The sequence below is a fragment of the Sturnus vulgaris genome, chromosome 11 (genome assembly GCF_052056855.1).
Source record: "Sturnus vulgaris isolate bStuVul1 chromosome 11, bStuVul1.hap1, whole genome shotgun sequence".
Taxonomy (NCBI): domain Eukaryota; kingdom Metazoa; phylum Chordata; class Aves; order Passeriformes; family Sturnidae; genus Sturnus; species Sturnus vulgaris.
This window is the reverse complement of record NC_142253.1, coordinates 22,453,514-22,480,404: the sequence shown is the minus strand read 5'-3', so window position 1 is coordinate 22,480,404 and position 26,891 is coordinate 22,453,514. Positions and strand designations below refer to the sequence as shown.

At 42.8% G+C, this 26,891-nt stretch overlaps 1 protein-coding gene across 5 annotated transcripts in view; it reads left to right on the top strand.

Moving 5' to 3' along the window:
• The window catches only part of WNK2 (WNK lysine deficient protein kinase 2), a 94,723-nt gene that overhangs the window by 26,941 nt on the left and 40,891 nt on the right, over positions 1–26,891 (top strand). For all 5 annotated transcript variants that reach the window (XM_088171740.1, XM_088171739.1, XM_088171741.1 and 2 more), the window contains exons 2-9: positions 6,972–7,144; positions 8,097–8,317; positions 11,370–11,527; positions 18,523–18,611; positions 19,388–19,607; positions 22,226–22,514; positions 24,535–24,731; positions 25,303–25,446. In XM_088171740.1, the coding sequence (XP_088027866.1) occupies positions 6,972–7,144; positions 8,097–8,317; positions 11,370–11,527; positions 18,523–18,611; positions 19,388–19,607; positions 22,226–22,514; positions 24,535–24,731; positions 25,303–25,446 (1,491 nt within the window). The remainder of the gene's footprint in view (positions 1–6,971; positions 7,145–8,096; positions 8,318–11,369; positions 11,528–18,522; positions 18,612–19,387; positions 19,608–22,225; positions 22,515–24,534; positions 24,732–25,302; positions 25,447–26,891) is intronic.

The window sequence follows — 26,891 nt, the reverse complement described above, 5'->3', positions numbered from 1 at the left end:
TAATCTCTCCCCTGTGGTGGCCGATGATAGGACCTAAGTGACCAGCATGGAGCTGTGCCTGGGCAGGTTTAGGTTGGGTAGCAGGGAAAGGTTCTTCCCCCAGAGGGTGCTGGGCAGTGCCCAGGTTCCTCAGGGAATGGTGACATTCCCGAGGCTGCCAGAGCTCCAGGAGCTTTTGTACACTGCTCCCAGGGATGCACAGGGTGGGATTGTTGGGTTGTGTGTGTGGGGCCAGGGCCTAGGCCTGGACTCCGTGATCTTGGTGGGCTCTTCCCAATTCAGGGGATTCTGTGGTTCTGTGACCAAGGGGATCAGGGATCTCCTGGGCTCAGCACAGAATCAAGTGAGAAAGGGCTTTTTAATGCTGCTTTTATGTGACACAAGGTGATTTTGTTAGAAGAGTGGTCACATTAGAGGTATATTTACAGCTGTATAGGAAAGATTATTTGAGGAGCTTTGAAAATCTCACCTACAGATTAATCCATCTGTCTGGTTTGGTGGGGAATCTTGAGGTGTTTTGAGGATTTGTGGTTTTCTTACTAATTTCAACTTCTTTGAGGTAGTTTCCTAAAATAAATTTACTTAGTGTGTAATTGAAGACTGGCAACCCACCCTTCAGGAACATCATCACAGAGCCTGAAGGGCTGTTCCACGGGTATGTTCTAGGATTGGTAAGGCTGCCTAACCTGGGGTTCACTGAGAAATGCAACATAGTCCAAGGGCTTTATTTGGGAGACAGAAAATACATATTCTACTCTCCATCCTGCCGCAGAGGGTAAGGGGAAACAGGGGAGTGAGAGAAAGCAGCTTGGAGAGTCTCACTGTCGGGAATCGAACTGGGGAGTACCATCTTAAACTACGATCTCAGGCCAACTGAACATCCTATTGCCTGGGCTGTGATTAATTCACTGGTAAGGGTATTGCACTTCAAGAGTGTTCTACACATTGAAGTATGCAATTGCTAGGTTAAAACAAGATGGGAAATAGTAGCAATAATGGGATGAAAATGCTGTTTTCTTTTTAGAAAGGCAGGATTGAATGCTGCTCCAAGATTAAGTTTGCCAGAGCAAAGCTAAATCAGACTTTGCTTGTTCTGCTAATTCTTTATGCTGTGTTAATTTTGGTTGGCAAATCTTGTTGGTCAAGGGAGCAGTAACGTCTGCATGCTGTTGGGTAACACTAGGTAAATAACAACAGTGTTGATACCTCCTGTCAGGCTGCAGAGGGTGGTAGGACATCTCTGTCAGGGTCTCTGGTGGGCAAGAGGTGGCATCTCCCTCTTCAAGTAAAATGCCATGTCTGTATTGCAAACACACAGCAAAGAGAATAGAATCTTTGAATGGTTTGAGTTGGAAGTGACCTCAGAGATCATCTTCCAACCCCTATGACCTTCCACTGGACCAGAAAATATAAGGAGATTTCATACCTATACAATAAGTTAATTTACAAATTGCCCTAGAATAAAGAGGTGAGATGGAAGAACAAAGAGCACTCTGCTGCTGGGCTGTGCTGAGACAGGTTTTAATGATCACAGCACACCAGGAGGCACAGCCCTTCGGGGCAGTGGATTCTCTGGCTCCTCTCCCCCATTACCACCTCTCTGAAGGTGATTTTTAGGCAGCAGCACTGAAATGTCTCTCTCCACTCCTACTGTGGGCCAGCCCAGGATTGAGCCTCCAAGGGATGGCTGGAGCATCCCTCCTGTGCTGACAAGTCCAGCACTGGAAGAGAGTAATTTACCTGCCCAGTTACTGAGTTTGTGGGTTACAGGAATTTGGTGAAGCAAAATGCGTTTTAAAAACACAACCAGCTGTTGCTTAAGCTTCAGTGAATGCTGGGCTCAGAAGGGATTCCAGAAAATACTGAAACATCAGGTTCTCATGACATACCTGAAGTGGTTTTTTTGTGTTTAGGGCTTTTTCCTTTCAGAGGGGATCTGGTGTCGTGAAGCTTTTTTCATACACTGATTTCAGAGTTTCCTTTGAAAAAGGTGTTTTGTGAGGCAAGTCAGAACTGTTTTGGTATGTCATCTGCAATCACAAGCTTAAGTGGAACACTAGCAATTAAGGAAGCTAAGGAGGTGCTACCTAAAATTAATTTAATTGCTTGTGACAAGAATTTGTTTAAGCATCTGTTGTCATGGTGTGGTTATGTTGGAAGGTTTTCACCTGTGAAACACACTCTGCCAGTGGTGTTGGGAGGTTTTTGCCTCTAAAACGCATGCTCTGTCCATGGTGTTGTGTTTCTTGGGTGTGTTTGTGGCTCATTTGGGATTGGAGATTTGGGGTATTGACTCCCCTTCCTCCTGCCTTTTCAGGACAAGCTGCTGCAGTTCTGAGGTTCAGTAGAAGATGTGAATCCCAGTGTTCTTCTGCTGTAAGGATTCGAGATATGCCTTAATCAGTTTAGAAAGTAGCAAACTATGATTGAATCCAGCAAAAAAGCATGCTCAGCCTCTTCTACCGTGCCAAATTTAGCCATAAAGGTTTGAATTCAACTCCTAATTTTCCATAGATTTCTAGCAATGACTCAGGAAAATAAGTAAATCTTCCTCAGCCTGTTCCATAGCTCCTGTTCACTGAGTTATGAGTATCCATGGGGACAAGGACTGCTTTTATGCCTTTTGAAAATTAGCTCCCCCTGGGAAAACCTCCCTGCATTTTAGCAGTGCCACTGACAAATAGCAGGCTGTAACTTCACTGAGGGTGACTGACTGAAGAAGAATGTTGGCTGGATTCTGATAGGGAATGAAGCTGTAAAATTTCTTTCCTTGATTCGCAAGTTGTCTGATGGCATCTGCTGTTTGTTCACAGAGAAGGGATTTTATCCTTTAGGATTGCTTTAAGCAGTAAGTGCATGCATGGGATGTGGGCATGAAAGATCCTGGATGCTATTAAACATTTATCGTGTAGGCAGGATGATACAGGATGATAGGGTTGGTACATGAGAGCAGAACTGTGCTCCTGTTCATAAATCCATGGGAAACTGACAGGCAGTTCCACAGGAGATAGCTGGCAGTGGGTCCTGTGGCTGATTTCGCGCTCAAGCCATCTTTCTAGTTGTGGTGCATGAGCAAAAGTACCTACTTGGAATGCAGATGTGAAAAGTGAATGATCTGAACAGATGTTCATTCTGTGGATGTAGATATTTGATTTCTGTCCCTGGGTCAGAAATTTCTGTTTTTTCTTTCTTCATCACCAATGTGGGTCAGACTTCTGCATGGTGGAGGTGAGCCCTGTCCTCTTTTCTGACCTAATGGTCCTACTTGCCTTACAGTCAGGCCTTCATCTGTTCAAATTGACACAAAATTAAATAACCATCAGTAAATGCTGCTGTGTTAGTTTAAGAGTTTAAAAACAAAACAAAACACAAAACTCTCAAGGAAACAGTATTTATAGGCTAGCTGGACACAGAAGTCCTTAGGCCAGGAAGTAGGTAAGGTATCCAAGTGTCTGCAGTAGTTTAAAATTTTTTAACATTAGTGAACATTCAAGACTTTAAAAGGAGAAAATGAAAAAAAAATCTGTGAAACTGCAAAGCAGCACAAATTTATAGTTTGCAACAGCTGTGCTCCAGACCCTGATCCTACACAGTTCTAGGCATTGATTGTGAAAAATATATGTAGTCTTCTTTGCAAGAACCCTTTTCTTTATGGTGGGGGGATGGAGTTGATTCCCGAATCTGTTCGCTCCTTGCAAGGAATTAGGCAAGAAACTTGACCTCGTTTGTTAATCTTGGAAATCTTCTGAAGGCTCAGGTGAAAGCTAGTCTCCTGCTTGTATAATTTTCAGATCCTTAGTCAGAGCCCATATGTTACAACCTGGAGGAAATGATGCTTGAGGATGACTAACTGAGCATGTTCCTGCTGTTAATTTGGGTGCCATTCCAGAAATTTGATTTGTAAGTTTTCCCTTTCCTTTTGTTAACACATTTACTTACTAATTCCTATCTTTGCTGTTGTTCCCCATAAAGAAGAACTTAATGAAGGGATAAATTTTATATTAAAAGAGAGGCATTTTATTGCCCTGGCCATGATGAGTAGGGGGAAGCAGAAAACATATGTGTGTTGCATTAGCAGAAATTTGGTTATAGATAGGATATTCACTTATTTGTATCTTCCTGCTGGAAACATCATGTTAATCCAGTTTAAATGTATGGGATTTACCAGGACTGAGGCTGTGTAAAGTGCTCATTGGAAATTTTTAGAATCATGGAATGGTTTGGGTTGGAAGGGACCTTAAGTCCAATCTTGTCCACCCTCTGCCATGGGCAGGGACACCTTTCACTATCCCAGGCTGCTCTAAGTCCCAATGTCCAGCCTGACCTTGGACGAGGCCAGGGATCCAGGGGCAGCCACAGCTGCTCTGGGCACCCTGTGCCAGGAGCTCACCACCCTCACAGGGAGGAATTTCTTCCTCATACCCAGATGATCTTTAAGGCCCCTTCCAACCCAAACTATTCCATGAGTTTATGACTACCTTTCTTTGTCATGACCTTTCCATACCTGTTCTCTATCTTAAAATGTGAGGTTGTTTCAGGCTTACACCCTTACCTTCAGGATGAGGACATTTTGTCCTGTGTGGATTATACGATGGGGAATGAGTGTCTGTGACCCCAGTGAAGGTTTCTTGGGTTTGGATTAAACTCTGAGTGAGTCATGCAGTTAAACAGGTGTTTCTGCTGCTTCAGAGTAGAAAACACTTCGACCCTTAAGCCCTTTCAGAATCAGCTTATGTTTTTGCCAGTGACTCGTGTCAGGTTCAGCCTGGAGGAATTTAGAGTATTGAGCCCTGATGGCACCAGAGACTACTCCCATCGTGGAGATTGCAGCTTCCCCTTGCCTCTCCAGCTGGAAAACAGTGCTCAGATATCAATCTGATGAAAAAAAAAATCCAGATTTTTTTTTTTTTTGTACTGTGATTATGAATAAAACACACATTTGCCTTCCAGAATCACTTTGTTGCAGTTGCTAAAATGATCCTGCTCATAATATGTAAAATATACAGAATGATTGTCTGATGAAGTTACCAATAAAGTAGTGGTGGAAAAGTTCTCACAGTGCTCAGAAACCTAGAAATGAGAATCAAGGACTATGGTATTTTTTTTTTTTTTAATTAGAAAGTAATGGCAAATCTGCTGGATCTGTTTTGGCCCCTTTCCTTTCCTCTGCCAACTCCCACTCTGCTCTTCCTGTCCTGCACAGGGACTTGCTCCTTCTCCTTCCTAACAGCAGTGTGTCTGATTTATTCTACAGGTTTTAAATTAGAAGGAAACTTAGCAGTAGGGAAGAAGTGATGGAGTTGAGAGCAGTCCTGTGGCTCTTCCTGCCTGACTCGTTAGACAGCCTGTTTTTTTGTTGGGTTTTTTTTTGTTTGTTTGTTTTTGACCTTCTTTTGCTTTAGGAAAAAGGCAACTGGTGCAGAGCAGCTGAGGTGCTGCCTGGCTTGGCTGTGGCTGTTCTGTGTGCTGCTGTCCCTGTGGGGCATGGGGGACTCTGGCTGCCCTGGAGACCCACCACACACCCTGCACTGCCCAGCCCCAGGGCTGCTGCTGCTGCTTGGGCAGTGTTTGCTCTGATGCTGTTCCACTGATCTCAGAGGGAACAGAGAAAACCCTCAACAGCCCCGGTACCAATGGAAATGCTTCCCCCATGCACACACAGCACAGGGTTTTGTCATCCACCAAGAGCCAAATCACTGTTCCAAGCCTGTGTTTCCTCTGATGAAGTCTTCATGTGTAGCTGATTTGTTTGTAGTCATGGGAATTCTCATTCCCATCTTGAACTGTCTGGGATTGTGGGTGAGGGCAGGCTGTGGAAATGGCAGTGGCTGATCCTTTTGCATCTTGGCTACAAGTCAGCTGTACTCCCATTTAGTTCACTCTGTGTACGTAGTAGTGCAGCTCGTATAGACGTGCCTAAATGACTTGAGAAAAGGAAGAAGTCTGAGGTTAAAATATGAACTAATTAATCTTGGTGATTGGTGAGCCTTTGGCTTTCTGAGTAAGAGCATGTTCTAAAGATCCCAAAAGCTCCATTTCTGGGGCAAGGGTGAGCAATGCTTTGGCCAAGGGGGCAAACCAGGCAGGCATGATGGGGTCTGGGGTGGAACTCCCCTACTGCTCTGTTTCATCATCCTAAGAGGTTGAAGCAAGTGTCCAGGCTGCTTGTTGGAGGTCTCCATATGCTGGGGAGGTCCAGGCAGCCCCGGAGCTTTGCCTGAGCCATGGGAGGGGCATGCATGTGCTGGGCAGGGTCTAGCAAGAGCCCAGAGGGTGTGGGAAATGCCCTGAAATTCTCTAGGGAAACCAGAGTGGTAGAAAATTATATTTTCGCATTTCTAATCTAAAGAATTTCCATGCATATGCAGCCTATGGAAGAAGCTGAAGGGCAGCTGGAAGCACTTTCTTTACCAAAAAGAAGCCTGTAAAATGAAGCAGAACAGCAAACACATAGAAAAATGGATGTGTTTGGGCTCTTTTGGAAGGTGACGTGGTTTTAATTTTGCCTGAGGTAAACAGGATGGGCATGTAGAGCCCAGTGTGGTGAGCAGGAACCTCAGCTGCTCTGTGCCAGAGCATCCCAGGAGTAGCTGAGGGTAGTGGGAGCTGTCCTGGCTGTGAGAATGTACATACCTGGAAATGACATCCTGTGGGTATTAATAGGATAAGAAGCCTCACAACACCCAAACATGAAGAAATAGCTGAGGGTTGATCCATTATGCCATGGGTGTGTTCATGGTGCCTGAAATATTAGTGCTGTCATGAGCATGGTGTAGCACAGGCATCTCTTTGTCTTCTTGGTACTGGATTTAGGCCGAGTGCCCTAGTTCATACACACTGCTACTCTCTTACATAAAAGATTTTATAATTGCTCTTGACACAAGCATAAATCTAAAATTCTGAACACCCTGGCAATGCAGAGCCTTTATTTTTATCTGTCACTAATAATAATGTCTCATTTTGACTTCTAGGACCGAAAACTCACAAAAGTAGAGAGGCAGAGATTTAAAGAGGAAGCAGAAATGTTGAAAGGTCTACAGCACCCAAATATCGTGAGGTTTTATGACTTTTGGGAATCCTGTGCAAAAGGCAAAAGATGCATCGTGCTGGTAACTGAGCTGATGACCTCTGGAACGCTGAAGACGTAAGTACTGCACTCCTGGCAAGGGACTAAGAATAGCAGCAGACATTTATAGCAAAATCCTACTTTTGTACGCTGAAAAAAGCCATCTCCAGATAAAAGCGAAAAATGGAGCTGTTCTCTGGTGTCTGTCATTTGTCCCTGCATTTGAACTGCAGTGGTTTGACAGGCAGAATTTTGGTCTCCGTCTCTTTCTGCCTGCTTCCTTGTTTCGGTTATGCAACTCGAAGCTGTTCTCTGGCGTGTTTCATCTTCCGCCTGTAATGTTTGGATTTGTCAGGGTGTGTTTTGTGCTTGTATTTGCATGTTTTGTTAGGGAATTCAAATGGAATAGCACTTGACTGTTTGAATATCTTAGAAGCTGAAGGTGCTCTAGGTTATCTCCTAAACAACATTAATAGCTTCTGGTACTGACAGTCTTGTTAAGGTTGATATAAAGCAGTTGGCATGAGTTCTGGAACAGATTTTCAGCCCCAATGGAAACAGTACTCAGCCAGTGTGCTACTCTGCTAGTGCATTAGTAGGCCCTACATCTTCCCCCAATATCCCCTCCCAACCAGTGCTTCAGGTAAATGGGAAAAAATGCAAGTGCGTGGTACGAAGGTTCAAGTCTTGTGGTTAAAATTAAACTTCAGTGTTCTTCTGATTCAAAATATATGAACATACTCTAAAGCTGTTCTCTGCATGAACTGAATTGCTGAACTATTCAACTTCAAAATATTTGGTTGTATTTGCACCGAAAATGCTTATTATCATCCTCCCTAAAACTGAATGCTCTAATTCCCCTTTTCAAAAGACCTATTTCATTCAATTTTGGGATATTTCTGTGCTGCTCTTGTGGCATCTAATAAGAGGCTTTTATCCATAATGGAGTTTCAGCTGTTAAAACTCCTCAAATCTCTGATAAAATGTTTTCACTTCCATTATACCCACTTGCATGTATGTTGTGCTCTAGGTATCTGAAGAGATTTAAAGTGATGAAACCTAAAGTCCTGCGCAGTTGGTGTCGGCAAATCCTGAAGGGTCTTCTTTTCTTGCACACAAGAACTCCACCAATAATTCACAGAGACTTGAAATGTGATAATATTTTTATTACTGGACCAACTGGATCTGTGAAAATAGGAGACTTGGGTCTGGCAACACTCAAGAGAGCTTCATTTGCCAAAAGTGTCATAGGTAATGCTCCTGTTCTCCTTGGCTTCCCTCGGTCAGTATCGTGGCTGTCTATTTAACATCTTCCTTTCCCATTTTGCATTAGTGGTTTTTAAGTTACAGATTGGTAGTGGAGACTAAAGTGGGTTTGGGACTGTTGCCTTTATACCATTATAAAAACGGGAATCAGTAGGTAATGGTATCATAACTTCCTCTTCTCTTTCTTCCAGTGTCATCCTTAAAGCATAGGGAGCCCAGTGCCAGTGAAGTCAAAACAGTAGAAATTTCAGATACGTGCTTGGCTGCTGTGGGTCTGCTTAACCTCGTTGATTTTAGTGAATTCATGTTTGTTTATATTTAAGTTTCTCTGGTTTTTAACTTCTAGTAACTGGTGATGTTTTTCTCTGTTGAGGGTCAGTATTTCTTCAAATAATCTTTTTGCAGGGTAACAATTGTTCATGGGACATAATGGAATAATATCAATAATAACGATACTGGGAATAATATAAGTAATACCAATACTGGGAATAATTCCAGAAGTACCAATACTGGGAATAGTATCAGTAGTACCAATACAAGGAGTAACATCAGTAACAGCAGTATTGGTAAGAATATTAGTAATATTCATACAGGGTTTTGTAAAATCAGCTGTGAACAGAACACCATCAAAATACCCTTATGTCTGAAAGGAATTTGATACTAGAAGGGCTGTGCAGGATGCTGGCGAAGTGTCTGCATTCATTTTGGCAGTAAAACCAAGCTTATAATTTTCATGAGTAGTGCTGCTCCAAGGAGTGTATTAAGGAGGCTTGGAAACACTGATGATGAGTAATGCTCCCCCTCTGCAGAGGGAGCAGCCGAAAAGACATGTCAGTAGCTGCATTTTGCATCAGCTGAAAGGGATAAAGTCAGTATCTTGAAGTGTTTGGGAGCCTAGCCAGGGCAAGCCTGCTCCTGCCAAGAGCAGCTGAGTGGGTGCTGAACGGCTTCATGTTTAGCTGGGCTTTTATGTTGAAGGATGCTTGTAGGTATTCCTTTCCACCCCAAAGAATGGGGGGAAAATGTAATTTTTGTCCTGTTTTGGAATGGTGCCAAGTATTCCATTTGCTTCTTAGACCATTGCTATCATTTTTTCAGGTTTAAATGCTCTGTAATTCATAAGTTTCACTCATGCTGAGTCGTGTTCCTTCTAAAGCAAGGCAGTAGCTCCAAAATAATTCCCTGTGGCAGCTGTTAACCCTTTCTGAGCAGCAGCCTCTGCCTTGGTGGCAGCTGGAACAAACACCCAGAGAGAGGGACTACACTGAGCCTCCATGACACGGATCTGGCTGATTTGCTAAGGTTGGAGGAAGAAGAGTCTTTGAGGTGGAAGGAACTTAAACGAGGGAAGAGAGTGGTTTTGAATTTTGCAAAATTAATTTTACAGAAATGCTTGTTCACAAGTTAGGTCGAGTCTACTTCAGAGATGTGTGCAAAAGCAGACCCTAATTTTGAGGGCTGTCTTTTATATTACCATTTCAAAAGAGTTTAGAACAAATCAGAGAATCCTAGAATGGTTTGGATTTGAAGGGACCTTAAAGATCATCTTGTCTGCCATGGCAGGGACACCTTCCACTATCCCAGGTTGCTCCAGTCTCCATCCAACCTGGCCTCGGACACTTCCAGGGATGGAATTTCCTCAATTTCTTTAGGGACTTGGGTGATGGCTTGTAACTGTAGGAGGGGAGATTTAGATTGGATATTAGAAAGAAACATATTACTATGAGAGTGGGGAGGCCCTGGCACAGGGTGCCCAAAGCAGCTGTGGCTGCCACTGGATCCCTGGGAGTATCCAAGGCCAGGCTGGCCAGGGCATGGAACAGCCTGGGACAGTGGAAGGTGTCCTTGCCTGTGGCAGAGGGTGGATGAGATGATCTTTAAGGTACCTTCTAATCCAAACCATCCTGAGATATGCCATACCTATTTTTTCTGATTATATGTTACTTTCATGACAGTTGTGCTTTTGCTGCTTATTAGTAATGACATAACAAAGCACTGATGGGATCTGCCAGGGCTGGGGGCAATTTGGGTGCTGAGGCTGGACAGGCAGAGTTTATCTGGGTCTTTCTCATGTCCAAAACCTGACACTCTTTTTGGCATCCCAGCAGCTTACTGCTACTGTCCCTTGACACACCGTTGCATTGATCTCTCTCCCTTCATTTTTTCTATGTAGAAAGGAAATAAACTAGACATTGCTCCTGAGCATGAATTACAGTATGAGATACAGTTCCTGGAATGAATTACCCAAGTGTTAATAGTTTTCTGTTTTGTTTTATAAATCCCCCCCCTTTTCAGAGTAGTTTGCTGAGCAAATGTTGCAGGTGTTGGAAGTTGCTGCTTATCCCCAGGCTGCAGCTCCCAGCGCCTCACTTCATATTTACACAGTTGCGTCAGGTTCCTGACACCCTAATCCCTATTGAATAGGACGTTGTTCTGAGTAGCCTCATTGATTTGTCCCACTAAACCAGTGACAGAATTAGGTTTGATGTTTTGTGCATGACTCTATAGGTGTTTTGTGATACTGCTGGCTTTCAAAGTGGTGCTGTCTGCCTGCTGATGGTTACTCTGTATCTCTGGAAGAAACAAAAAAAATGCAGATTTTCACTGATAAAAACAAGAGTGAAAGTTTTTGTTTCTTCTCCCCTTTCACCCCCCCAAGCCCTGTCTGCATCCTTCTCTCCAGCCAGACAGAAACCATTCCATCACTTCAGTATGGGCAGGAAATGAACCATAGGTCATTTTCTTGTTCATTTTTGAAATTTTTCATTCTTCTTCTTCTCCCTCCCCCCCCGCCCTACTTTCTCTCTGCCCTGCTTCCCTATTTTGGATTATTGTCAGCAAGCCACGGGCATGGAAGTGCATTACATTGACCTCAGATTTCCTCCCTGGGGGATGCTTGAGCTCTTTTGAAATGATCTTGCATGCACCTACCTATACACAATTGTACTGGGCACACTTCTTACAGGTGAAAAAGCTTGTAGTTAAAGGCATTTAGACTCCTGTAAAAAATCACCATTTTCTTTATGTCTCTGTATAGGCACACCAGAATTCATGGCCCCCGAAATGTATGAGGAACACTACGATGAATCTGTTGATGTCTACGCATTTGGAATGTGCATGCTGGAAATGGCTACCTCAGAATACCCTTACTCAGAATGCCAGAATGCTGCTCAAATCTACCGAAAAGTAACCTGTGTGAGTACACATCCTTAATTGGTATTGGGTCTTGTCACTGCAAAAGCAGTGTCAAGATGTCTTGTCTTGTCAAAAGCATATTTCGATGAGGTGTTGGTACTGCTGAGTACCAACAGGTGTCTGAGTTCTGGGTTACACAAACCTGTTTCAGGCTTATGTGTAAGCTTACAGTTCTACACTGGAGTGTGTTTGACTGGATGCAGCTACATCAAATATTTTCAGTAATTTTTGTCACTGATGTTACCTCCATTGGCCACAAATACAGCCCAGTGGGCTGATGCTTGGTAGTTTAACTCTTCTTAGAGTGTTGCTTTCAGCCCAGAGCCACTCAGAAATCATTTTAAAGCCTACGAAAGGCCTCAGAAACTACTCAGTGCAGTTATTCTTCATCCTGTGACTGCAGAGGCTCCCTTGGCATTGCAGGGAGGCCAGCATGCGCAGCCATGCATCTGCTGGCTGCTGACCATGCTCTCCACTGTGGGCTTGCTCCAAACCATGCTGCAACTTTTCAGAGACACAGAGTGAGCTTGATGGCTCAGGAGAGTTCCTTGCCTTTATCCTAGTTATTCAAGGCTGGGTTGGGTAGGGCTTGGAGCTACCTGGTCTAGTGGAAGGTGTTCCTACCCATTACAGGGGAGGTTGGAATGAAAAGGTCTTTAAGGTGCTTTCCAATCCAAACCATTCTGTGATTCTGTGATCCTAGAGCCACATAGTTACTCCATGTTGTTACTCTGTGGTTCTTTATCACAGTGTTTAATACCTTTGGCACAAGGGACGTTGGCTCTCTTTTGGTGTGGTCCTTCAGATATGGCCTAAATGCTAGCAGAGTGGGCAGCTTAGGGGATACCTCCTTGGACTCTTCACAGAGTGGCTTCAAGAGGCTCTTTGGATTTTAGGCCCTGTAGCCTCATGTCCTGCATGTGAGACCAATCAGGTACCCAGTACCACCGTGGGAGCTGGTGTTACTGGGAGCATGTGTGTGCACCTGGAGCCATGGAGAACATTGAGTTCTTCACTGCTCCATGTATCCAGAGGAGCTCTGTGCACACCTCGTAGCCATCTGGAATATTAGCAATTAAGACTTTGCAAGGCTCCTAAGCCTCATTTATCAACGCAATATCCAAGATGGCAAAGAATAATGATTAATTAGAAGATTGTGCCTAATTAGATGTTATGTGTCGTTTTTAGACTTAAAGCCTGATGGAAGCCTGAGTCAACTCATTTTCTATGGCAGTAACTTGTACATAGCTCAAGATTAGATGGTAAATTATTATAGTTTTGTAAAACTGGCTTTATGCTGGCAGCTTCAGAGAGGTGAGAGATGATGTTTATTGCATAGAACAAGTAATGGTGGAGAAGCTGTTGAAAGGTCATTGTAAGGGGTATTTTTGAAGCAGAACTGTCTGGCAGGGAAAGCTGAAGACAAAAGCATCAGGTGCCAGCACGGAGGGTGTGTGGTTTTCAGCTGAATTTGGGGTAGTAGCAATGGGAGCAAAGGCACCGGGATTCCTTAGATGGCAAAATTGGCGTTACTGTTTTTCCAAGGAAAGGGTTAACCAGTTCCCTGTGGAATGGAGAAAGCCCTGTCAAATGCCATGAGCTGCACAACTGTCAGGCAGGAAGGAGGAGCAGGGGGTGGACCTCTGGGGTGAGGGTGCAGGAGGATCCTCCTCCTGGGAGAGATCCTCTGTCCCAAGAGGAGCCTTCTGGTGGGCTCAACAGGTTCTCCAGCAGAGCTACATCTGCAGGGGAACTGCCGGCAGAAGGGACCCTGCTCCTGCTCCGAGCAGCGTGAGTGGCCACGGGATCTGAGGGATGCAGTGGCTCAGGAGGGGGTGGAGGAGTTTGGGGTGTGTAGTCTCGTGAGCCAGCACCATGCAGTGGGGTCTGTCCTAGGCTGGGACAGTGACTACAGACAGACAGAGTAACTCTAAAATCAGTTGGATGAAGCTGATGTGGCAGCTTGTGCAAGCCTTGGGTCTTGTAGACTGAAATGTAGTCCAAAATGGAGGCTGAACCCAAGAGGCTGAATTAGACTGTTTTCTTACAGTATTAGCTTAGGTTTGGGGCTCAGAGCAGAAGGTGGCTCTGACCTTCTTGGATGGAGAGGATGCAGAGCCCCTGAACGCTGCAGCTCCTCAGTGAGACATTTACTTCTTTATGAAACTGGGGCTTTTTTGCACCAGAAATATAAATGCTATTTCTAGTGTTTTAAACTGAGGGTCAGTGCATTCTGTTTGCTGTGTCTAGCTGCCTGATGCCTTTATTTAAAAATTATAAAATAAAATAACTTTCCTGCCTTGGGCTCAGCATTGCAGTGGCCACCATAAGAGGTGTTGATAGCATCCATAGGGGTTGGAATTGCTGCCTAGAGTTTGCATGAAAGAGTGACAACCAACAAAATCTTTAGACTGCTGTCTTCTGTTGGGTCCCACAGAGCTGACATTCCCTCTGCTGCCTAGCACAGGCAGGGCATTATTTGGGTTTTGCCACTATAATATCTTTTTCAGTAGTTTCTGCTCTACTATGCCCTTGCCTGCTACTAGGACATGAGATAGACCTCAGGTCCTGGCTATACAAGCCACACACATTCGTCGTCCTTATTGGTGTAGAAAATGTAAACATTACCTTTCTGAGACATTATTATTTCAGTGTATGTCACGTTCTACATTTCTGTAGTGTAAGATTATTATACCTAATTTATTTCAGCAACCTTTTACTCTGTCTGACTGTATTCTTATGGCTTAATTGCTGCTTTAATATTTGCATTCCTGTTTCTCCACGTGTGCCTGTATGCAGTTGTCCAGGATAAGGTGGTGGTCATGTTTGGGACTGTGCAGAGGGCCTCATTTCTCTCCCAGACATGTTGCTTGTTCCAACTTGTCATCCCTCTCTGTTCTTTCAGCCCGAATGATCTAGTGTAAACATTAAAAAAAACGGATATGTACTGTAAATAGAAAACATATCTTTCTCAAGCAATGGGACCAAGCCACATTTACCACAGTTCACTTTGAAGTGATTTCCTGGTCAGCGTATTTGCAGTGCCCTTCGTTCTGATGCTGTAATCTCATTTTTCATGCATAACTTGATGGTTTTTCTTACTCAGATATTTTTTGTGTTTAATCATTCTGCCAAGTGATTTGATGTAGACAATAGTGATGAAACATTGGAATCTGTGACCTTCCCAGGCTGCTCCAGCCCAGTGTTTTCTTAGGGATGCACAGCAGAATGCACAGCAGAGCAGCTGCATCTCCAGACAGTTCCTGGCCATCTCCTTGGGTATAGTGGTACAAACTTATGCTTCAGAACAAGCCACCCTGTTACAGTGTTCTGGTTTGTATATAAAGCTTTCATATTGTTTGTTCTCATCAACTATTGAAGATTTTTCAGCATTCACAGGCTGTATGCTGTAGTGCATGCAGCCAGAATAAATGCTGTAGCTGTGGTACAATGACAGCAGGCAAATAATGATGTGAATGTCATTGTGTGAACTTCTTGTGGCTTTTGGAGATGTTCTTAGATCGGCAGGTAATCCTCTTAGTTTCGTATTAAGATAGAGCACCATTCCAGAGTGAAAGAGAGATGAGTTTATAATTGATGTCATGGAATAAAATCCTGGTAAAATTGAAAGCTTTACCTTCATTTCAGTGTCTTCAGAGAGTGTGTGCTAGGGTGCAGTTTCAGTTGGAAACATGGCTTCAGCTTTTTTGGTAGAAGGTTTTTTTTTTCCTTGTTTATGCATGACATGAGCCTAGAGTTACCTTCAGGTGGAAGGTGCAGTGGTAGCCCAGAACAGGCTGTCTCTGGGGTGGAAGGGCACTTCTCAGGGCCAGGAAAGACTCTGGAAAACTGACTGACGTGGGTCAGATGTGCCAGTGACTCGTGTGGCATTCACTGTGTCCCTTCAAAGCATCATGTGTTCCTCTTCCAAAGTATGCTCTGCAGATGGAAAATGGCAAGCGGCTGTTTTTAGACCCTGCAGAACAAGCAGCACGTCTCTTCCTTCAACATGAGGGATACAACTTTAATATCTATATGTGTCTCACTGTAGACTCCGCTGCCTTGTACTGGAGGGCAATGGATCACCAATCTAATTGCTTCAGAAAGAAGGGAATGGGAATAAGTGGTGGTGAGGGAATCAAAATAAATCACCCTGTTTGAGACAGAGAAATTCTCAGAAGGGAAATAATATCTCATTTTGCTCTTGGTTTATATATGTATATATATTTTTTAACATTTAAGGAACTTGCATTATCCTTATGTCCCTTGTGCCACCCAGCAAGCCCTGCCTTTCACATGTGGTAGCACTGAGTTTATATTAATTTATAAGAGGCTGTCCAGCTTTCAAACTGTCACGGATAATTTCTTAGCTAATACACTTTGAATTTTGGTGCCATGTTTCCTTGGGAATGCTCAGGGAAGACAGATGCCTTTTGTTTAGGTGAATGAGATGAATCCTTTGATGGCAAATAGAATCCCCCTTCATTGTCAGGGGCACTGTGCTGCATGGGAGGGCTTGCAGCATCCCAGTGAGATGGCCTTGGAGAGTTTAATGAAGAGTAAGGAAAAAAAGCATCCTATAGCACAGGGGCAGGGAGAAACACTTTGGCAAAGCAGCTCTGTTCAGTACTTAACTGCGTATGTTATGTCCTTGTTTGTTTTAGTCATCTATTCATAGCTTAGCTGTTCAGTACATTTAACACAATGGATGTTTGGAGAGGAGTTGGTATTCCATCCAAAGATGGGGAAAATAAAGTGTTGATAGAAGAATTATTTTTTTTATTTGTGGAAGCAATTTGTAAGGTCAATATTGGGAGCCAGTCATTGGGGATCTGATGCTCTGGGCACCCTGTGCCAGGGCCTCCCCACCATCACAGGGAAGAATTTCTTTCTTATGTTTAATCTAAACCTTCCTCTCTTCAGGTTAAAGCCTTTAGGTCTTATTACCCTTTCTTCCTGGAGAGGGTCACACTAATAGGGAAATCAGTTTTCTCATAGCAAATAACAGTGAATTGAAGTGCATAGATTTATCCTTCTTTCTGATGAAGAGCACACGAGACTCCTTTCAGAGGAGTCCTGCTGAAAATACATTTTGGTGGTGCTTTGTTTTCTCTCATTGCTAATTCAGGTATCAGAGCTCTCCTAAGAGCTCGCCTTGGCACGTTGGAGCCAGCCTGGACAATCCAGTGCCTTTTGACACATTTTTCTAATACACAAAATTTGAACCCTCATCTCACCAGTAAGATTTAGGTTTGCTTAAGCAAATAATTCTTTTTAGTGGGTGACTAAAGTGGCCAGCCAGCCAGCCACATGTACAGATTATTTTGGTTTGTTCTCACAAAAATGTGTTTCTTTGGATGTGTGCAGCTTTCTGCTGAAGCAAAACCAGGGAGCTGAGTCTTTGTGTCACTATTCTGTATATTTATTACTATGTTTTCAAAATTTATGATTTACATAATTCACTCTAGAATTTTAAGACAAACAGGGGGTTGTTGACCTAAAATTATTAATTAATAGAGTTTGAAGTAGAATCTGAGGCTTGAATAGCAACAGAATGTTCATAAAAGAATAAAAGTATAATCTGATTCTGGAATATTCAGAAATTCAGAGAGGCTCCAGCCCTCACTGAAATTCAGAGAGGCTCCAGCCCTCACTGAAATTCATTCATAAAATTTATTGAAGACTTAATTCAGTGTATTACTTGCAGATGCTCTTTGAAAATACTTGTTTTCTTCTTTTAATCCACTGGGTGAGCCAGAAGTCCACTCTCCAGGGCTCCTTATCTGCATGAGCCATTATTTACTGTAATTTCAGAGTGAAACTTTTAAAAGGATTAGAATGGAGCTAAATGTCCAATTACCGTTGAGTTATGTACTTAATCACATTCTGGTTTTTTAGATAAAGGAAACTGTGTTTCCTTTTTGTTCTGCTTATTGACTTCCTTGGAAGTACTTAGGTCCTTAAGTGGTAGGGTCTAATTGCATCATCTCTTCTCAAATTAATTTTGTCATATTTTCATCCATATACATCTTTGTTTAGTAGCTAGAGGTAATAATGTGTTTTTAAAAGGGAATTAATTAATTCTGTGATTTAAGCTGGACATCACAAATAAACAGAAGGACTTCTTGTGTTGCCACTTGTCATCTGCAGCTGAATATATATATGGATGTGGGGACACTGATTCTGCTTCCCAGGGCTTTCGTCTGCAGTGGGTACTTGGGTTTTCTTCTTGAAAGGCCATGCTTATAGGTTGCTCTTCCAAATCTGTTCCCAGCAAAAATGCTAACATTAGACTGAGATTTAACTAGATTTATAGGTTGCACCTGCTCTTATCACATATTCCCAAGGGGAATTTCTAACAATATCCTGGGAAATTCAGGAGCAGTGCAGAGCTGCTGAGTGTATTCTCCTGCTTCCCTGCTTGGTTTTGGGGTTGATTTTTAATTTTTTTATGTAAAGGAGAATGTGTTGGAGAGTGTTTGGGTCATGGAAGAGCAAGAGGTTTGTGGGAAATAGGAATATGGAATATTCCAAGGTATTTTTGACTCATTTTCAGTAGTAGCTATCTGAAGAAAACCGTGATTATTTGTCTTTATTCATTTAGTGCTTTGAGAGTTAAGTAAAAAAAAAACATAAAAGGAATAATTTCAAAAAATTATTATTTTTGAAATTTAAAATTAGCTGTTTCTTCAATATTCACTTCAGAGTCCAGAGGATATAAAGGTAAAATTTGCAAAAGTTGGTAAAGAAAAAGGGATACTTTCCCTGTGTATGGCTGTGCTCGTGCAAACTAGAGTACTACTTTTGAAGTGCAACAGTATTTAGGAATATAGTACCCCTAAATCCTCAACTCAGTTTTGCATTAAGACTAGCGACTTAAAAGTATTAGCTACTTCTGGGGTTGAATTACCTTTAAAATGCAGAGAAAATATGCTTAATTAAGACGTATAATGTAATTCTTTTTCACATTAAATTGTTTTTCTCTATGCTTTTAGGGTATAAAGCCAGCAAGCTTTGAGAAAGTTACTGATCCTGAAATTAAGGAGATAATTGGGGAGTGCATCTGCAAAAACAAAGAAGAAAGGTTTGTTTCAAGGGATCAAGTTTTGTATTAAATAAGGTGTATGTAAGGATTTCAGAACTGTCTGTGGCCTTCTGCTCTGGTTTGTGAGTCTCCCCTGTGCAGGAGAAAATGCAGCATGGAAATACAAATATAAATGATTCCTGCTTTCCTGACATTCAGTGTCAGGATAAGCAGTGCTGTTGTGTCTCTCAGCCCCTCAGCATCACTGTGGAGCTGAGCTGGGGTATTCTTGCAATTTCCCAAAAAATTGGGAAGGTTCTGTGGGGGCAGTAAGGATGATAAAGGTTTGTGTGGTAGTACAACGTCACGAGCTGTTCATTGGCGTCTGAACATGGAGACATGTTGCGCCTTGTTTTCCAGGTTTGGTTTTAAAAACTAATGTTTTACTGGTCTCTGCCAGTTATCTTGTGCTCAGTATTTCCTGACTTTCACAAATATAGTTTTGAGGGACTACAGCTGACTGTCTGGAGAGAATCTCTTCTTTGGTACTCTCTAAGGTCAGATACTTAAGAAAAGTTGAACAAAGCTATAATCTGCATTTCTCTAAATGCTTGTGGTGGATGAATATTGCTAAAGCTTTGAGAAATGAGAAATGTCAATTTTTCAATTTCACTTCCTTTTTAAAATCCCATATATTTTCAAAAAGAACACAAATTCACTGTGGATGAACACCAAACATAGTATAAATGTTTCCACCTTTAACAGCAGTTTCTTGTTACAAACATTTTTGAAATTGTTGACTTCCAGTGTTTGAATCTTCTTTATATCCTTTGCAGATATGAAATTAAAGATTTATTAAGCCATGCCTTTTTTGCTGAAGATACTGGGGTAAGAGTGGAACTTGCGGAAGAAGACCATGGTAGGAAATCCTCTATTGCCTTAAGACTCTGGGTAGAAGATCCTAAGAAACTGAAAGGAAAACCCAAAGATAATGGAGCCATTGAGTTTACTTTTGATCTGGAGAAGGAAACTCCTGATGATGTTGCACAAGAAATGGTAAAATACACTTCTGACAAACATATGTGTCTATAGAAAGTAGTACATAAATCTCAAGAGACAACAGGAGAGAGTTGGGTAAAGTTGACTCGAACCACTTGGTGTCCAGTTTAGGCACTTTGCATTGATTTTGGAATGACTACTGCAAGAAACGGATGAACAGGGAACAACTAACTGAAACGTTGTTTGAAAACAGATGCCTGAATTCACAATTTACATAGCTTAGGGACCGTAAAGGTCTGGTTTACTTTTATATTTTGCAAGCTCTTCTGCCAGTTACTATAGGCTGTTGAATATATTTGAATTTATTTGGAATCTATTTAGTTCCAGACAGCAGCTAGAAATGCATTAGAAGAGGTCACAAGTTCAATCACAAAATACTCTGCATTGAATTCTCCAAAACACTTTTTCCCATCTTTTCTGTTGGTGTTCCTTTGAAGAAATGTAGATGAGAAAGGTCTGTTGTCAGCCTCTCTACCCCCAGCTTTGAGAGGAAACTGGATTAGGAATTAGGAGTTAATTGAGAAACTGAGCTAGGAGTAAGCTTTGGATTTTTTAACAGATAAGTTTCACTTGCTCAATTTCTATATTTTTATTACTGTGGGCTTTTGTTAGAGAATCTGTGTTCCAATTTCACCACATTGTCCTTGAACTCCTGTTTTGATGGTGTTTGCTGCAGTTGTTTGAGGTTCTAATGTCACAGAAGCTCGGAGTCAGTAAGCACTGAGCCAAGGGTCTGAGCATTCCTGTGCTTGCAGAAACGTTCCTATTAGACTCTAAATCCCGAGGGATTCCGTTTAATGATGTCATTACCACTCGTGCTCTGCTCAGGAGGCACTCATTTTGGTAATGCTGCCTTGCTCTGCTGGAACTTGTCACCATCTACTCCACGTTTAGAGGGAGAAATTCAGGCTCCTTTGTCTTCTTGTTGTTAGTTTGCAGTAGGTCCAATGTTTTTGCAGCAATATATCATTAGATATAGATAGATCAATATATATAATATATATCAATATATATTATATATTATAATTATATATATTAATATTAAGTATTATGTAATATTATCTATTAATATTATATTACTATTATATAAAATATATATATTATATATATTATATATATATCAATAGATATATATAAACTCATTTAGTTTAAAAATTGTTCTAATATCATTACTTACTCTGTTATATTTTGCATTTAAATATTGATGGAAATATTTGGATATTCAGTTGCTTGGTCCATAGCTGTGATGTTTTATTTTGAAGAGGAAATAATTCTTGTGAAAAGCATATTTAAAAGGATCACGCCCAAACTACAGTGACACTATACCCTTTCCCAAATAATTCCCAAGTAATTTTAAAATCTGTATTCTACATTGATGCTTACCTAAGTGGCTGCCCATGAAATGCTTTCAAACCTGAGGCTGTTGCAGGGGCAGAAAAGGGGGATGTTTATTCCTTAATGTCTTTTTCTAGTCCTTATGAATTGTGGAACACCAAAGCCATGTGCTTTCACCAGTTTGTTGCTTCATGTGCTGTGGAAGAGAAGAATGCAGAAGACCTTCTGAGTAGAGGGCATTATTTATCATTACTGATGGGTTTTTGGTAGTCAGGCAATTCCACCTGCCCAAAGGATGTGGGTAAAGGGAACTGGAAATGTTCTAGTGGATTTGGAAAGTGGCGTTAGCTCTGCCAACCAGTGGGTACTGCAAAGGGGCCTGGCTTCATTAAAATGAAGCTATGTATTAAGATGCTTTGCACTCATTAATTTTAGCAGTGAAAATCTGAGCTGTGAAACTGTCTTATGTTTGGGCAGGAGAAAGGCAGGAAACCCTCTAGATTTCCCCCATGGATGTAAGTGCTTTCAAATCTGTTAAATGTGCATGTTAAGAATGTAGGGAGAGCCGACAAAGCTCTGGTAGGTCATTATTAAATGAAAATTCATACCCTGTACTGCAGGAGATTATGCAAACAAATAGCACAAAGATGAATTTCCATTTTATCTGTTGAGCAGTTGAGTTCTGAGAAGCCTCATCCCTTTTTCCATCAAATGGGAACAGTCTGCTTTCTCTTTGTAAAAGTCAATCAATACTGGCTGACTTCACTGTTGAAGAGAAGTTCATTTCAGACATAATTCTGTTAACATCTTGCCTTCATGATTTGCTGTGCTATCAAGCAGAGCAGTTTGGAAGGGTTAAGGCAATAAATTCAGATTTAAGGGCAGTGTGATTCACTCCAGGTGCATTGTTTAGAGATCCTTCTTCCTGTTTTGTCTATTTTTTTAGTGTTAAAATGAAAAAAGAGGGAAACCCATCTGCCATTAAACTTGCTTTCCTCAATGGATGTTTAGTGGTGGATAATCAGAGACAGTATATATTCAGGTCTTAGATATTACATCCTGGGTTTTTTTAGTGCATTAGGAATAGAAGTTTTACTGAGAAAAAACCCCACCCCATCAAGCTCTTGGGTTGCTGTTCTTGTCAGACATAAATTTATGTATGTTCATGTTGTTTCAAACTGATATTTTCTCTGCTGGGAAGAGGTTCTGGTATGGCTGTGTGCTTGTGTGCCTGCCCAGCCACATGCTTGGGACCTTGCTAAGTGTGTGCTCCTGTGCAGATTGACTCGGGGTTTTTCCACGAGAACGATCTCAAGATCGTGGCCAAGTCCATCCGTGACCGCGTGGCGCTGATTCTCTGGCGGAGGGAGCGCATCTGGCCCAGGATGCAGGTGGAGGAGCGCCGCGACTCGGAGGGTGTGGACAAGCTCAAGGCCCCGCAGGCACAGCAGGTCCAGGTCACCTACCTGTCCCACACGGGCCACCACATCCTGTCGGAGCCCGAGGAGCCAGAGGCGGACCAGCACCCCTTCCAGCAGAACCTGCCCACCAGCGTCACCTCTGTCGCCTGTAAGTCTCATGCTGGCTTCATGGGCACAGAGGTGAATGTCTGAGGGGAAGCCCACAGTAACCTGATGTGGGTGTTTTGAGCTCCTGTGCAAAACACAAACATCTGGGACAGATGCATGACAATTTTGAAAGCGAAAAAGTTTCAAGAAAACAGTATTATATAGGTATCTCTATATAATTATATATTTTGCTACTAAACAGTTATCACAGAGTTTCTGTTTTAGTGTTCTGGGCTTGTACGTAAGCATGTTTAAGTAAAAGATGCATTACCTTTAGCAAGACACAGCTGCTGCTTCAATTCAGGTATTTTATAAAGGGCTACACTGAGGTCTGATTTAAATACTGAGATATCCATGTGTGCCTGTAAAGGAAAAATCCTTTACATGATATGAGAAATAGCCACATTTGCATAACACTCACAATGTTGTCACATTCACAAAGCTTTTTATCAGAAAGTAAAATGAGCTCATATAATTTTTTTGGATCATATACTTATTTCATGCTAATTCCTTTGAGGAATACTGCAATTATGACTCTTTGTTTCTAGTGCTACAATGAAGTGACTTGTGCTTTCCGTGGCTCTGCTGGACATGAGTTGGCAAAATGTTATGCTAAATATAACCCTTCACAATTTATTTCCTACTCCTCTTCAACTTTTAAACAGTACTTGGTATTACTTGGCGATTTGCTGTCAGATTATTTGAACATTTTCTTAGGATAGGACCTCTATAATTTAGGGTGGCACCCGTTCATGTAATTTGAGGTCAAATGTAAAAGTGGAAATGAATAACTTAATGTGTGTAATGTACATTCTATAAAAACCTGAGATGGACTCACAGCTTTTACTTTAGCACTCTACCATTAGACTCTTTTTTATTTTTCCTTTGAGGTCCTGAATAATTGTTTGTAATAAATTGGAATGTTAATGCAGCAGAAATTCCATCATGAGAGTAGGGCTGTGTTGCCTTTTCAGAAATGAATTGAATAAATAGAGAGGAGAGTTTAATTTTGGAAAAAAAAACAGTTGGGAGAACAGCTTGGGAATGCTGAAGAGAAATGTCTTCTCTGGTGCTATTAAAAAATAATTTATTATTTAAAAGCCAAGTAAGTAAAACTTTATTTAGAATATGGAAAAAAGAGACAGTGGAAAGTGTTGGGAAAAGAAATCATATTTAAGCTTAGCTGTAATTTAAAATGGTTTTTTAAACTGTGTTTTCTTTCATTTTCAAATTTTTTAATCTATTTGTCGTTGGGGTACTCCAGCTTCAGTCTGAGTTGTCTCACTTCCCTTCTTAAGTGATGAAAGCAGTAACTTAGGTTCAAACAGAGCTGGGCGCTTGTATTTTACACACTTTAAAAGTTGTGAAATAATATTTTTAAATCAGTAATACCAATATTTCCAGTTGACAAAGGACCCAGTGCTTGTCCAGTGCCCGTATCTGTGCAGTTCCATAGGTTAACTGGGCGAATGCTCCACAAGAAACTCCACAGAGCTCTGAGTGTGCCAAACCAACTGGAACCTGCACAGGGGTTTGTGTCTGACCTTAATTGCACTACACTCAAGCAGAGCGTGGCTTGCTGGGCTGAAATCATACAGCATAAAGAATTCTGTAACTTTCAGTACTGCTGATAAAAGCAGTGTTAAACTCAGTGCATCCCTGGAAGATGGCGCTCTAAAAGACCCCATGATCTGCTCTGAACATGACAGTTGGGGTTTCCTCTCCTTTCATCCTACAAAATTTATAAACATCTGCAATTCTTAATGTCAACCTTATGCCCTTTAAAGAAAATACTAATGTGCCTTAAATATCAGTGTGAGCAAAAATCCATGGGGATGGATTTTGGCTTAAGCGAAGCAGTGTGTGCTTTTTGTAGAAAATAACATTGGTGTTGTATAATTTATTTATGTAACAAAAGGGCTAGAGTAGTAAAAATGCTAATTACATAAACCATGGTGACCTTGCTCTAAAATCATCACTTGACCCTGGGGAGCTTTTAGTAAAAATGACTGTTCCTCCAGCTGACAGCACGTTTGACAGCGGCCAAGGCTCCACGGTTTATTCAGACTCACAGAGCAGCCAGCAAAGTGTCATCTACTCGTCCCTGCCAGACGCTGTCCCTCCTGCCATCCAGAGGGTGTACAGCCCCCCACTGAGTGAGGGCCAGCCTGTGCCCCACAGCCTCCCCCAGCTCGGCCACTACCAGCAGCCCTCAGCAGTAAGTCCAAAGCTTTTTCAAATAGTTCTGTATCCTGGGTCATGTTTCATGTTATTGTTTATGCTCTTGTTCCCAGAGGATACAGGTTCCAGGCGTCTCTGTATGTGTTCCTCACTTACCTCTGTGCAAGTTGACCCACTCAGTCCCTTATCCGTCTGTTGGCACTGAACTCCATTAGTGGCTTTGCAGCAAGGCACAAGGACACAGGCCTGTTGGAGTGTGTCCAGAGGAGGCCCCGGAGCTGCTCTGAGGGCTGGAGCCCCTCTGCTCTGGAGCCAGGCTGGGAGAGCTGGGGGTGCTCACCTGGAGAGGAAAGGGATCCGGGGAGAGCTCAGAGCCCCTGCCAAGGCCTAAAGGTGCTCCAGGAGAGCTGGAGAGGGACTGGGGACAAGGGATGGAGGGATAGGACACAGGGGATGGCTTCCACTGCCAGAGGGCAGGGCTGGATGGGATATTGGGAAGGAATTGTTCCCTGGCAGGGTGGGCAGGCCCTGGCACAAGGTGCCCAGAGAAGCTGTGACTGTCCCTGGATCCCTGGCAGTGTCTCCCTAACGCCACTGTCTCTCCACAGCCTGTCCTGCCCACGGTGCCGGCTGCACCCGCCGTGGTGTCCCAGCACTACCAGGAGCCGGCGCTGCCGTTCTCTGTGGTCCCCAGCACCGTGGCCCCACTACCACTGGGGCAGCCGCCACCGCCCGTGCTGGCCAGCCAGCAGGTGAGAGCTGGGCTCTGCCATGGAGCTGTGTCCAGCCCAGCCCTTGCCCGTGTCTGCTCTGCCTCACACAGGTGTCTCTGAGCAGCTGGGGCAGCCCCTGGAGCCCTGGGCGTGCCCACGGCCCGGTTGGACATTAGGGATTAGAGAACCTTGGGACAGTGGAAGGTGTCCCAAGTTTCTCTGCAAAACTTCCCAGAGCACCTATGTTCCTCAGAGACAGCAGTGTCCGGTGAATGCTAAGAAGGGTATGGCAGGACAGCAGGAAAAGGGAAATTCATCTGCCTACAGAACAAATTGTTTTGATCTTGTATCAATATGCACTGGTGGATCAGACCTGTGGAATCTATGTTGTATTTCCTAACTTTTATTTATTTTTATTTTTTTTATTTACACTGCTGAGGCAAAGTTACCTAATCTGCCTGGATATTTTCCCCTCCCTGTGCCTTATCCCATTCACAAGCATTTTCTACGACACAAGCTGTATTTGAGAGGGAGGTTTTAGGAAGCCACTCCATTCCCTGAGTGCAGTTTTCCTGCTCTAATGGGATGCCTCTTGGAGTGGGAGGTGGCTAACCACAAGTGCCAGTGCCCTCTGTCCGCATGGTGAGCTGTGGGCAGCTGTCTGAGCTACAGAATAACCCAACTAGGGCGCTAGAGTAGAGCTGGCTCTGGGAGCTGGCAGCTTTATGAACTCCAGCTCAGTGCCCTGGGCATGTGGCTCTGCCACCCCGCAGCTGGGGCTTGGTCCAGCAGGAGTTCCTCCATGGAGTGAGTGGCGACCCCTCCCATCCCTCAGACTATATTCAGGTGCCTTCACCTCAGATCGTTTGCTCTGTCCCATCACCTGTGCCAGGCCAGCCCCTGTGTTGCTGTTCCCCGTGGGTTTCAGTTTGTAACTGGGAAGATACCACGTCTTTCTCAAAACACGAGATGGCAGAGTTTCTGTGTGCTGCAGGGCCTGGTGAAGCTACCAGCCCTGTGGTCCCAAGTAAGTGACCTTAAGCCAGCCTATGCTTCAGAGTCATCCTTTTGAACCAGAAGGGTTTTTAAAGTACTTCCAGAACTAATTAGAGGAACTGAAGAAGAAGATATCAATAGCACATAAAATGTGGGGGTTTGTTACCGATGATTTCCAGCATTAATGCAACTTTTTCTCTCTATTCTGCTGTCCAAAGCCTGGCAGGCCATGGGAGCATTACTTTCCCTAGAAAAGTAAAGCTACTTTTTTGGATTCCACATTGTCACTATAGTGCATCAGAAATATCTGGAACCTAGCTTTTACTGCAATTATTGTGGTTGATTGTGTCTCAAGTAATAAGTGTTATACTTTTCATGCCTGCTCCATTGTGCAGTGACTTCTGCTTGCCAGGATGAGCTGGGTTTTAACTGCATCTTGAAAGTTAGTGGGTGGAGATTTCACAGGGACAACCGGAACAATCTCTGGG